Below are 14,007 nucleotides of genomic sequence, written 5' to 3'. Positions count from 1 at the left end.
AACAGTAGTAACCTAAGCTTATATTTTACAAAACTTATTTTGGTGATTCAATTCCATACGTAAAAAGGTAGGGTTTCCCTGAAAATTGTATGTCCTATGATCTTTATTATTCCACTTTTACTTTTTAAGTACTTTTTTCTGAGACATTGTTCCTATGCTGTATCAACATTCAACATCATCTTGAATTTGTTTTTTTGGTATAAAAGCAAAAATAAAAAGTTAATTATTACATACGTTCCCTAACTATTAGTCTGTAACATATTTTTTATAGCGAATTTTAACATTCCAGAGCGGTGCTAGCAGTCCTTTGAGCGGATCTATATCGTCTCGTCACTCAGCTGTGATGTCGTCCAGCGCTGTCTCTGTGGCTGCAGCAACTATGACCGTGCAGCAAGCTGAGGCACCAAAAGTAATTTTATTATGTATACATATTAATTTTGACAATTTTGAGTTCAACTATATTTGATAATTAATAGCCATATCACAAAACTTTATTGCTATGAAATAAAAAAAATCATATGTCATTTTAGTTGGCCTTGGATGATTTCACTTCACACCTCGGAGAATCTGATGCCAGAGCCCTCGTAGATCTGCTAAAACTAGCCGCTGCCGGACGAGTACCTGATTCGGCCAATGCAGTTAAAATTATTACTGATGTTCTAATGGGTATAGGACCACTTGTTATCATTATTATAACAATTGAGCTGTGACTTGTGAGCAAAATGTAAATTAAATATTCATATATATGTTCTCAGCGTTGTGTGCCAGCAAGCCGGCGGTCGCAGACATGGTTGTCGAGGTGTGCGTGTGTGAGCTGGAGGAGGCGGCGGCGGGGGGAGCGCGCGCCCCTCCACACCCTGTCACTGTGGACAGTCCGCATCCGTACGCTGATGATACTGATATATCCGGTCAGTGTGTACCAGATATACTTAACTATATGTATATTTAGTTATTTACGTTCTGAACTTGACAGTAGTATGTAAGCTGCGCTTACAGAATAACTACAGTACGTATTGAATTAAAGTTTTCAGTGATCTAGCCTAGAGTTCAGAAAAACCGAATATAAGGACTTGCTGTATCCTCGCGGTATCAAGGCCACTGTATTTTGTGTAAAATCACGTGACAACATACACGTTCGTTTACCGCATCTTTACATAAAAAAACTATCTCTTACTTTTCCGTCACCAAAATACAATTTAAAGTATATGCTAACAAACTCGCCTGAACAAAGCGTCATTTTTATTCTTCCAACATTAAAAGTTAAGTAGGCAGTCTTATTTGGAAAAGAATGGTTGGGGCGTGGTTCCTCTAAATGTGGGCGTAGTGAGATAACGAGAGAGATCATTATCCTTTGACGTCATCAATTTATTTTGAGCACATATATTAGTAAGTAGTAGTCATACAATTAATAGACAATGTATTTTGTCGTACAGTTTGTAGGATATTGTTTCTTTAGTTTCTGTTCAATATATGATTTTAATAAATCATAGGTGGGCTATAATAATAATTGTGAATTATATTCCAGGCGTAGTTAAAATCCCCGGCGCTCAGTCCCTGCGTGTGTCGTTCGAGCAGGGCTGTTCCACGGAGAGAAGAAACGATCCTCTCACGATCTCGGACAGCGCTGGTCGAGTGCTGGCCACGAGATCTGGTAGGGAACCCACTGACTGGGCGCAGGAGATCATCGTTAATGGTATGATTAATATTATCATTAAGATAATTATGAAATGCATTGATATAATTACACTTTAATAAATTTTTTGTTGTCCTAATACGAATTTAAAATTATTTTGCAGTAAGTACTGGAGGGTAGGACAGAAGTAGAGCCACTTGTTTTAATGGTTTAAATAGTGATTTATAATGATGGTAGAGCCCACATTTTGTCAAAGGACTGTCATGTTAAGACTAATTCGACTGTTCTATTATATTAAGAAGCCAGTATTGTTTGCTTATTTCAGTAAAAAAAACTAGACCCTGGAATTAATGAAAAAAGTCTTTCTATTTTAATGCTCTCATTCTATTTTTTTTTTTACTTAATATTACACTTAATATAATTTAGACTATCTGTTTCGATACAGAGGTTCTGAGTAACGTTGTTTTTTACTCAACTTTGCCATGAAGTAAGTGTCAGTAATGGTTTTTAAATGTACTTATTATTGCAGGTGACGAATTGCGATGGAGATTTACGAGTGATGGATCGGTGAATGGCTGGGGGTGGAGGTTCACCGTGCATCCAATACTACCGTCACATTCTAATATGGTAAGAATACTAGGGTATTAATAAACCTAATTCATTTCTTTTCATACACTGTTCCATGGTATTTCTTAATGGCCTTGGTTGACAGGAAAGTGGTTCAGACCGATATGTACTGTCGTGTCCGTCTGTAGAATTGGCCTGGAGGTTATTAGACGGTCCCCTACTCACGGCGATATCGAACGACCACCAGTTGGCGCCGCGTTTGGCCCAGGCTTTGGCTATATGTGCACAAATGCCTACACTATGTAAGTGTGCAATCGATTAATATTTACTATTGTCAGAGCATTGACACGAATATTTGATCAACCGTGGCTCCAACTATCAGCATGGCGAGGTCGTGTGTGGTGCGTGAGGAGACTGCGCGGTGTTGTTTGTGGCGTGGGTGGTGCGGCGGGTGATGTTGCACCGCCTGTAGCCCTCCAAGCGCTGCCACAGCTGCTTCAAGCGCAGTACGAGCATGAAGAGCCAGCGCTGCGCACGGGCACACACTTGCTGCACTCTCACTATCTTAAGGTTTTTGTCGAAAACTTAAGTCATAGTTAATCATTGTGTGGTGTTTTGAATAATTATAATAAAATTGTTCAATAATATAGGAGCTAGCTTGGTTAGCGTGTGGTCTCCGCATCGACAGTCGAGTTTGCAGCGGTCTGGACGCGGCTCGTTGGTCGTGGTTCAAGCGATATTGTCTTTGTATTCGCACGGCAGACGCGCTCATACGACGGCAACCTTTACCCACGCCGTTCCTAGCCGATGTTCGTAAACGATTAGCTGATTTAGGAGTATATAATACGGAAGAAAGTGGCACGGAGTGTCAAAACCTTTGGGAGGACAACAGTAGGCTAACAAGACAACACGACGAACAACTACTTCATTGGGTGAATAGGTAAGTGACGTCATATTTTTTTATTTACTATTTTCTTTTTCGTAATCAGTTAAGTAATGATGTAACAATATCAAACAGGCGTCCCGAGGATTGGTCGGGGTGGTGGAATGGTGGTTCCCGTGGTTGTGCTGTGTACGGCTGGGGTCACAACCATCGTGGACAATTGGGAGGAGTGGAAGGGGCTAAAGTACGGACCCCTACGCCGTGTCACGCTTTGGCGGCCTTGAACCCCGTCCAGCTGGTTGGTGGAGAGCAAACACTGTTTGCCGTAACACCGGACGGGAAGGTTTATGCTACCGGTAGATATTGATATCTTCTACGTCATAAATATAAATTAAATGAGGTCTACAGTCGCAGGTGACGCTATATATATTATTACGGTTTTCATTATTTCATTTTCAGGCTACGGCGCCGGTGGTAGACTTGGTATTGGCGGAATAGATTCAGTGTCTCAGCCAACTCTTTTAGCGTCCATACAGCACGTGTTTATTACCAAGGTGAATATACTATACATTTATTTCTCTTTCTGTGCTCTGTGTATTTCAACATAATTTATTATCAGGTGGCTTGTAATTCCGGCGGTAAACATTGTCTGGCGTTATCTGCGGACGGTGAGGTGTACAGCTGGGGGGAGGGGGAGGATGGTAAACTAGGCCACGGTAACAGAGTGTAAGTGTACTAACTTTTTAATGATTGAATTAAAATACAAAAAGTTGATAGAGAAAGAAATTTTAATCGATAAGAGCAGAACGCCAGCAACTCTAGTATGTCTCTACAAACAATTTCGATTTCAAAATATAAAATATAAGAATCGGATAATTCAAATTTTTTTGGTGTTTTGTATGTCCACTCCTTTTGGGTTGTAGTTTAATAACAATGTTAAGGAAAATTTGTGATCTGAATAGATGGGAGCTACAATTTACTTTAATCGATTAGGACAGCCACTTCACAGCACCCATCAGTGGGAATACCTTGAATAAATCAGCACAAACATGTAGTTGATTATCGCTTTACCCTATATTCCAGACTTTATTTTATTTATATTACTTCTCCAGGAGCTACGACCGTCCAAAGTTAATAACAGCTCTGTCCGGCCTGGAAGTTGTTTGCATCGCTTGTGGTGGCGCCCATTCCGCCTGTCTGACTGCTCGTGGAAGAATCTATACGTGGGGCAAAGGACGATACGGAAGATTGGGTCATGGAGACTCAGAGGACCAACTCATACCTAAACTGGTATATTATATGTTAATATAGAAATACATATATATATAAATCTTGCTTTACTGTCAATTAAAAGATAAATAAGAACAATATTTGTCAACATATTTTGCCGCACAGTGAAGTTTCGTTATTTTTTTTTTTATGTTATCTTCAAAGCACATTTAGTTTTTTAGAAAACTATTGTTTATGACCTTCTGTTATAGTTACCGTATTTAAAAAGACAGAATCTGAGGCAATATGAATGAGTTCTTATATAATATTAAATAAATTTTGTTTTTATTTCTTCATGTATAATGTTGAATAAGACGAAATAATTTATAATATAATGCCAGTAAAGGTGGACATAAGTATTGATCAGGACCTTACGGAAGAATTTCCTTTGTAGGTGGAAGCTTTATCATCTTTCCGTGTCATAGACGTTGCCTGCGGTTCCGGCGATGCTCAGACGCTGTGTATTACGGATGATGACAATGTATGGTCCTGGGGCGACGGAGATTATGGAAAATTAGGTCAATTATTAAATATAATATGTTATATAATCACTTCATAATAAGCTTACAAAAATTTGTCACTGCAACGTTTCTGAAGCGATGGCTTAATAATGTATACCAGAATAAATTGTCTATGCCAACATGGTAACTTTTCACTAGAATCCCTTAAAATGTTTTTGCGACAAATAGTCCTTTAAAAACGTATTAATTATATTAATAGTTTTTGTTAATATGTGACTCTAATCCGTGCTTACTTGGCTGCTACAGGTCGAGGTGGTTCAGAAGGTTGTAAATTGCCGATGAGAATTGACTGTTTGAAAGGACTGAGAGTCATTAAAGTGGAATGCGGCTCGCAGTTCTCCGTCGCTCTCTGTCAGTGTGGCAGCGTTTATACTTGGTATGAAGGAATATTAAAATTTTATTTTATATACTATAAATATAACTAAATCCTTCGTACATTTTAGGGGAAAAGGCGATTACCATAGATTAGGTCACGGGAGTTACGAACACGTGAGACGTCCGATGCGTGTCACAGGAATGCAAGGAAAGATGATAGTGTCTATTGCTACTGGTGAGTATACAGTGGGCCATATGTATAACTAGATCGACTGGCCCTCTTATGCATTATTTTGGTACCTTTTTGCAAACAGAAGCCGGGGAATTTCTGTTTATTAATAAGTATAATATAAAAAAGTAATGTTTTTAGACCTGATAGTGATTAATTACGTTCCATGTCATCCGGGAGTTAATTCCTTAAAAACTCAGCTAGATTTTTATTTGTTTTCCGATCTCATGTTCTTATATTATATATTAAAGATTATTTACAAATTTGGAATATATTGATGTAAAGGATAGTAAATCAGTCTAGTATTTTTCATATTAAATTGTTATGATGTATGTACATTTCTAATGATTATATTATAGGAAGCTTGCACTGTGTGGCGTGCACTGACACCGGCGAGGTTTACACTTGGGGTGACAACGACGAAGGGCAACTTGGTGACGGGACCACCCTCGCCGCACAGAGACCGAGACTGCTCATGGCCTTACAGGTAAATATTATTCCGACCCTATAAAACAGTTTGTTTTATGTCAATTTAATAGAATATAGAAAATTATGATTTTAATCGGCATTTTAAAGTGTAAAAATGATATAGTTACGTGCACAATTACTTGTCTTTTGAGTAAACATCCAAGCGTTGATGGCATGCTATTAATATTAATATTATAACCACTCGGCGTGAGTTACATTGTGAGTTGTGCCGCCATGAGATATACAGAACTTCTCACTAATGATCTCAACCATATCAAAATCCGAAAAAAAAATATGTTTAACAGTTCAATGGACTAGACTACTGGATTATAAGTAGAATTATATTTTTCGTTTCGAACACGAGTTGTACAGTGCCGTGTTTACTTTTAAGGAACCCAACCGTCATGTTAAAAAATGTATACTAACCTCTACGAACTACTGTGGCCATGTGTCAATGACTCCTTTTTAGTATAGAAAGGCAATCAATAAGAATAACAGTGGCGTGCACAGAGATAGGGGATAGGGTAAGCAGAATATGTTTGAAAAAAAATATCAATTTTCATCATAATTTCCTCCTCTAAACCATTAATAATAATGAGATCTTTCGCAATTTTTCATTTAAATGAAACTCATATTAGTTTCATTTCAACATTGATAATATTCGCGCATAAAGTTACAGTAGTCCTATCAAAACCAGCATGTATATATTTTATTAATCTCTCAACTACCTCTGAGCCACGACTGTACCTTAAAACAATTCCGATTTGTTCATCACCGCTTTATAAAAGTTATTTAAATCGGAATATCCAGTGGAGATCCAAACCTTCTTATTATTATTATTTGAAAACAACAAACAAGGAAATCAAAATAACTTATTTGTGAGTACACAACCTGCTAGCTAATTAAAACTATCATAATACTCTTTATTAAAACGAATAACATTACCTTTCTTTTAGTTACGTCTCAACTGGTCACACACCTTCCCTTTGTAATTATTTTAATTGTATCATCAAATAACAACAAACAACAACCACAAATTCAAAACTCAAGCGACGAAAAATGTACTCGTAATTAATTTCATTAAACACGCATCACTAGTTATTATTTTCCATAAAACGTTAATAAATTAATTCACTATTTACTAATTAGCTAATTTAAACTTATTCACTTGTGCTTAGAAAGACAAATGACAATATTCAATAACAATAAAATGGCGAAAAAATATATGAACAGTTTATCGACCAATCAGAGAGTCCCGTTTCATTTGACACGCACTTTCTATGACATTTTAAACGAAAAAAAGGAAGCAGTGTCTCTCGAATACAACACATGCATAGGTTTTACACACAAACACGAAATTTGTAGATTTGTATATAGATTGAGATTATTCGTATGGAAAATAAGCACCCAGTAGACGTGCTTACCGCCGCTCTGTTTCTCGTTTCGTTTCCAGTTTATAGATGGCACTTTTAACAAATCGTGAACCAAATGTCATTTTAAATATCTGTAAACGTTTGTATTTCGTAATGTATGATTAAAAGGGAGTAAATAAGAATTAAACAATATAGGTTTAGTTGTTATAAGGTTAAGTTATGTAAGTGCTTATTTGCATCTATGGTGTGCACGCCACTGAAGAATAAGCGTCAAGAGTTCCTAATGCATTTAATACGCAGGGTAAACGTGTGACCCGCGTGGCTTGCGGCAGTGCTCACACGGTAGCGCTGTGTGTGGAGGCGCCCCGAGCCCCGCGTCCTCCGCCGCAGCCTCCGCTAGAGTGTCATCTGTTGAGAGACCTACCACCCCACATTATATGTCATAGATTGGTATGATGTTTTATATATATATATATATATATATATGTGTTTAATATTAAAGTAAAGCATTCAAAAACTTTTTGACAAACGTAGAAAATTTCTGGTCATTCAGTTTGAAACTAGAAGCAAGTTGGTATTTTTGAAAAGAAATGCATTTAAATTTGTATTAATCTTCGTAATGTATTATGTTTGCAGGTTCTCCTGCATCAATTCTCCGAGCTGGTCTGTCCTAACCTTCCATTGTTAGTTCTGGACGAGCCGTTGGACCAACTGCGAAATTTACTATTTTACAGCGTCAAGGAAGCTGCCTTTAGAAAGGTAAAATATGTATTACCACACAAATTTTATATGCACAATAAAACAAAATAATTTAATGAATTGTTAAACAACAGGAATACAGAAAAAAAATTGTTAAAAGCTACAAAAGGTTAGCTACAAAAATATAACAGCGCAATATTTAATACAAAAATTAACTTTAAAGACGTTAATGTGAATTTGTTGGGATTGCAATAAGCAGAAGAATATGACTATTATTTCTTGTTTCATTTTATTTCATCTCATTCAACTAACGCTTGTTGGTCGGCCATAGCACATGACAATCGTCCATGTATTCACACAGCCAGCTGGCAATATATTCATTAATCATTCAAATATGTCAATCAGGCAATAATGTCTACCATGGTCCGCGAGCGTCAGCACGGTCCAGTGGTGGAGCTATCCCGCGTGGCGGCACGTCGCGCCCGGCGTGGCGGCAGCGGGCTGGCGGGACCGGCCGGGATGAGATCCGTCTTCGGACAGATGGTCGCCCGTCTGCCCGCGCTCACACAGGACGCGCTCGCACTGCCGCATAGAGTGTGGAAAGTCAAGTTTGTGGGTACGTGCACATATTGTCAAATTCCTGGAGGTAATAAATAAGTTTCTCTTTATTAATAATTTTCCATGATCTGGAGCTGGTAAATTAGGAAGTTATCCATATGTTGCGATAAATATTTACTACGGTTGTGAATTAAACGATTTAATTTAATTTGGTGGTCATAAGGGAAAGTCGAATAAGATGTTCCACCTACCTTCTGAACCTTTAACAAAACTTTATAAAGCACTAGTTGTATTAGTTATTAAAAATTAACTTTTATATATTTTTATCGATTCACAGGCGAGAGTGTAGACGACTGCGGCGGTGGGTACAGTGAGAGTATCGCTGAGATGTGTGAGGAGTTGCAGAACGGTTCCTTGCCGCTGTTGATGGCGACACCCAACGGCCGGGGGGACGCCGGCGCCTCCAGAGACGCCTTCCTGCTCAACCCTACAGCTAACACACCGCTACATCTCAATTGCTTTAGATTTTTGGGTGAGATAATTGATTTTCCCCTACCGTATGGGCGACAGACGTGTGACGTCACCGAGACTTTATACCTTAACTTCTAGAATACAATCCTTGGTTATCTATATTCGGAATAGCTCTTCTCAGTATTCGTTCAGCTGTCATCTATCAACTTGTTTATGATAATTAAGAGGAAAGTATTCGAGTTTATCCCTATGACGGTTCGGTGTTATGTATTCGAATTATGGATGCAAATTTTTTTACAAAATCCAGTTACATACATAAATGTATGATAATAGTCACTTGAAATTATGCTTTTTTTTAGTCTATGGTTCAAGTTCCGCATATCGTCAACTATAAAATGCATATAACTTCAGGTGTACTTATGGGCATTGCGATCCGCACGGGTTCACCTCTGTCTCTGTCGCTGGCGGAGGGCGTCTGGCGTCAGTTGGCAGGTCAGCCGCTGAGACCTCAGGACCTGGCGGAGGTCGACAAGGACTTCCTGCCGGCACTGCTCTGTATACGAGATATGACCGCCACTAACAAGGTGGGAAATTGAAATAGGAATACTTTAATATGTACTGCGGCCTTTAAACGGCTCAGAAAATGTTGATCTAATCTCGTGCAGTACAATCTATACACTAGTTTGATACACTTATTATTTACGAAACTAATTGAAAATTACGATAACTATTGTATTAAAAGAAATCACTAAATCTGTTAATAAAATAAAAATAATTATAATAAAAATTAAACCAAACCCACTTACACGAGACAATATAAGACCTTAAGACGGATGAAGATAGTTTAGGATCCAGGAAACGCGGAAAGCAGAGAGTATTATACGTTTTACGAAAGATATATAATTTTCGAAGGTGCCCCTCTATTTCTCTTAGACACTATTATTAAATTTTCGTTAAACAGTTTCGTTAACTAGGAATTATTTACGGGATATCTCTTTCCCAACAAAAAAAATCATCGAAATCGGTTCGTAAAGGAAGGAGTTAGGAGGAGAGGAGTTGAGATACCTTTGGTAGGGCTTTCCAAACTACCGTCAGAGGTATTCTATACTTTGTTTGTTTGAAAGTTAATAAGTGGCACAGGTTTTATGTGAGTACACATTCAAAGTATGATAGGAAATAAGCTAATATTTTACAATTACTTATATTTCCATTATTTTATTTGTATTGAGACCCTTCTTCACGTAAAAATTCTACACTATCAAGGCTCGTATCTAGCAAAATATATTAATTTACTTGTTTCTTAATAAAGGAGTTACAGAATCTCGAGCTGCCGTTCTCCATACCATCTGCTGCTGGCCACGAAGTACCTCTCTCAACGAGACACAAGCGGGTCACTCCTGACAACAAGGATGAATATGTGCAGTTGGCCTTACATTATAGGTAACAGATAACTTGAGTAACTTGGTATAAATACACACATACATACACATATATCTATATAGAAATAGAAAAAAAAACAAAAATTTTTTCGTCTCAAATCGGCTGCCTAATTTTGTCGAAGTAAATTTTTAAGCATTTTTTAACTAATGTCAGTCATGTGAACATAACTTGATGATCTCCTGAAAAAAAAGATATTTTTGTTCGTTCGCATGGCCATTAAGTCACAGACAATATAAACATAATAACTATATACAGACTGCATGAATTCGAGGAACAAGTCCGCGCAGTACGTGACGGTATGTCGCGTGTGGTCCCTGCACCGCTGCTAGCGCTGTTCAGCGCTGCAGAGCTGGAAACGCTAGTGTGCGGCTCTCCGGATATACCCGTACATGCGCTACGAGCCTCCGCCACTTATAAAGGTACTTAAATTTATTTTAGGAAAAAAATATACTGACTGTATTAAACGGTCTATCCAATTAATAGGTATTAAAAGTGCTAACAGATTTCAACTTCAGCAATATATCTAGTACTGTAACTGATTTATTACTACTACTCAACTATCGTAGGCTTATAATGATATATAAGATTTTTTGTCCCCATTTAAATGAATCTAAGATTTTCGGAAAAATTCCCGTTTTTTATTATTTTATTTCAACATTTATAGGTATAGAACCAAATGCGCCTCTGGTGCAGTGGTTCTGGGAGGTGATGGAAGAGTTGTCTGGGAATGAACGTGCGCTGTTTTTACGTTTTGTTTGGGGTCGAACGAGGCTGCCGCGGGCGCCGCAGGATCCCCGCCAAAGAGACTTTGTACTACAGGTATCATATAAACGAGGATTAAACTCACGATTTACATATAAAAAATATTGAGTTATAATCTAGCGTGGCAGAAACAAATGTCTATGTATATAAATTTAAAATTTTTTCTTAAGGTACTTGACAAATATCAGCCACCAGACCACTTCTTACCGGAGAGTTACACGTGCTTCTTCCTTCTCAAGATGCCAAGATATTCATGCAAAACAGTACTGCGGGAGAAACTCAGGTAGAACCTTATTATTTAATTGCTTTAAATGTAAATAAAAAATATTAATAAACATTAATTTCTAAGGTACGCAATCCACTTCTGCAAGAGCATTGATACAGACGAGTACGCCCGAGTAGCTCTCAGTGCGGCCGAGAGGGTTTCCTCGGAGGAATCAGACTCGGAAGACGCGACTCCTTTACCAACCGCACCCCCGGCTCTCTACTCACTCACTAGAGGACCAACATTCCTCTAACTCAAAACACAGACTAACCGCAGCTTATACAATGATAATGGAAAGAAAAATCAAAACTTTCACGATTCTGACAGATTTAAATCTCGAATATTTATATGACTATGATGCAACCCTCGAATAAAATAACATTATAGTATCATTCATGGAGAGAAATGACACTGTTCATAGCTTAACCAATGAAACACTAGGTCTGTGGTATTCCCAAAGATAATTACACTGAAGCATTCCATCCATAAAATAGGTACTGCTTTATGACAGTGTGCTTGATGTCTTATGTAACTGGTATACGCCTTAACATACTTCAATGATTTTAAACTTTACAACGATGAAATATTCCATTATTGGCATGAAAGTGATGTAATCTCTAGCTTTTAGTGTATACTTTTTTCAAGTTATATGCGAGAAGTATATTTTCTTAATGAATAGAATAATGACTAACGATAGTGATGTTATCAAGAACAAAAGACGCCTGCTACTAAAACAATATTGTCTGTTTATGACATAAGAAATATTTGACTCTTATATATTCTATTGTATCCGAATGAGAGTGGGCTTGTGACAATTTCAATTGTATTGTATGTATAAGAACTTTTTGAGTTATAATATATTGATTATTTATTATCAGAGCTTTTAATGTTGTGATGAAGCTTGGATTGCCTTTATATGTTAAAAATATAGTAGATAGGAACTATAAAGGAAGGTGCATTTGTTAGGACATACAAGAAAGCTAGTCACGGTATAGATATTCATAGATGGGCTTGATTTTAACTATATTATATAAGTTTCTTACTATCTACAGTATTATGGGCTTATCTGCAAAAGTAAAGCACACAAGTTAATGCTTACGCTGAAATAGTCATTTTAATGTTTTTTTTTTTATATAACTTATTAGGTCTCTTAAGAAATAAGGAACATTTTTGCAATAGTTTTATAATAGAGTATTGAAAATGACAACCGGGACACAATATTTTTGTAGAATCAATCTTAATAAAAAAAAGTGGTATGCAACTGATTTGTCCTTTAGACTATTGCACATTCAAATTAGTGTTGGTGCTAGTGCTTCAATTAGAATAAGTTTTTATAAATGATGTTCAGCACAAAGGGACTACGCTGTTATAATATAGTTGGTAGATGAGGAAATCTTCAATTTGTTAAAATTGTTTAGTCTGTCAAATGTAACAATATTTCACACTATTGACTCTAGATCTGAATGTATCTGATTAATATCTGTCACATTATTTTCTACACCTTTACTGTCAAACAAAATAAACATTTCTAATATGACTTTCTTTTATATAATTTTACCTCATCAAAGAAAATCCCTAGTTAATAAAAAACAAATCCTGATTTAAAAGATTTATTACCTTTTGCTATACAATTACATTTTAACAGAAACACTTTGAAACAAATAAAATGCTTAGAATAAATAATTTATATTCATTTTGATTTTGATTTGGGTTTCAATGTGAAGTATAATATTACTGCACCCATAACTGCGTAAGTGGCCATTGCAGTCTGGAAATTAAAACAATTTCATATAAGAAGTAAGATACATGTAACATTCACGAATGTAATATCAATCATAACCCTTAACATATATGTAGTGACATTTTAGTTCCAAAAAGACGTAAGCAATGGTGCGAACTGAAAACTAAATTTATATATTTAAGATTATTTATATATTTAAAATTATTTTAAATGTAAACTTACATTAGCTCGTCCGCGGTTTGTTGTGCTGTTGAAATATTTCGCCAGCCCTTTCAACTGGGATTCATCTACAGAGTCGCCTCCAGCCATTCTTAAATTTTAAAGATAACACAGTCTATACGAAATCTTCAAACAAACATAAAAGTTATTCAGAAATTATTATTTTATAGATACGTAAAAAAATACCTGTTAACAAGTTATATAACTTATGGAACCAAGAAAACGAAGACGGACAACCGCTGCCAAGTACAGATCTGCTAATCGGTTATCAAGGAATGTCACTTTGACAGTTTGATCGATAAGAGTGCGTTTTGAATAAGGTAAATCTTGTTTTAAAATTAAATTGTATTATATTTTATTTTATTTTTATCAGATGCTTTTCATGTTTGCGTTTTCTTTTTCTTAGTTTTGAAGAATTTATGATATATGTAATATAAGGCAATACCCGCAAAAGTGGCCATAGATGCCTACAAAACAACAATATAACCATTTTTTTTGTCTACATAAAATATTTTATTGAGATGTTGGAAAAAGTAGAAGACTAAGAAATTATTAAGATAGGAAAATGTTGACTTACGTTTGCTCGTCCTCTAT

At 36.5% G+C, this 14,007-nt stretch overlaps 1 protein-coding gene across 1 annotated transcript in view; it reads left to right on the top strand.

The window, feature by feature from the left end:
* The window catches only part of LOC116774573 (probable E3 ubiquitin-protein ligase HERC2), a 35,733-nt gene extending 22,743 nt beyond the window's left edge, over nt 1-12,990 (top strand). The window contains exons 64-89 of the mRNA XM_061527059.1: nt 290-409; nt 531-666; nt 756-908; nt 1,526-1,693; nt 2,163-2,260; nt 2,346-2,502; nt 2,583-2,770; nt 2,851-3,140; nt 3,219-3,439; nt 3,543-3,637; nt 3,703-3,809; nt 4,196-4,373; nt 4,747-4,870; nt 5,120-5,249; nt 5,317-5,423; nt 5,777-5,904; nt 7,559-7,708; nt 7,895-8,017; nt 8,363-8,573; nt 8,853-9,047; nt 9,398-9,570; nt 10,296-10,426; nt 10,682-10,845; nt 11,091-11,245; nt 11,359-11,471; nt 11,538-12,990. Coding sequence (XP_061383043.1) covers nt 290-409; nt 531-666; nt 756-908; nt 1,526-1,693; nt 2,163-2,260; nt 2,346-2,502; nt 2,583-2,770; nt 2,851-3,140; nt 3,219-3,439; nt 3,543-3,637; nt 3,703-3,809; nt 4,196-4,373; nt 4,747-4,870; nt 5,120-5,249; nt 5,317-5,423; nt 5,777-5,904; nt 7,559-7,708; nt 7,895-8,017; nt 8,363-8,573; nt 8,853-9,047; nt 9,398-9,570; nt 10,296-10,426; nt 10,682-10,845; nt 11,091-11,245; nt 11,359-11,471; nt 11,538-11,706 — 3,984 coding nt within the window. The 3' untranslated portion in view covers nt 11,707-12,990. The remainder of the gene's footprint in view (nt 1-289; nt 410-530; nt 667-755; nt 909-1,525; nt 1,694-2,162; nt 2,261-2,345; nt 2,503-2,582; nt 2,771-2,850; nt 3,141-3,218; nt 3,440-3,542; nt 3,638-3,702; nt 3,810-4,195; nt 4,374-4,746; nt 4,871-5,119; nt 5,250-5,316; nt 5,424-5,776; nt 5,905-7,558; nt 7,709-7,894; nt 8,018-8,362; nt 8,574-8,852; nt 9,048-9,397; nt 9,571-10,295; nt 10,427-10,681; nt 10,846-11,090; nt 11,246-11,358; nt 11,472-11,537) is intronic.
* Nucleotides 12,991-14,007: the final 1,017 nt, after the last annotated feature.

The sequence above is a fragment of the Danaus plexippus genome (genome assembly GCF_018135715.1).
Source record: "Danaus plexippus chromosome 3 unlocalized genomic scaffold, MEX_DaPlex mxdp_34, whole genome shotgun sequence".
Lineage (NCBI taxonomy): Eukaryota > Metazoa > Arthropoda > Insecta > Lepidoptera > Nymphalidae > Danaus > Danaus plexippus.
Note: the sequence above shows the minus strand (reverse complement) of the source record. Positions and strands in the feature narration are given on the sequence as shown.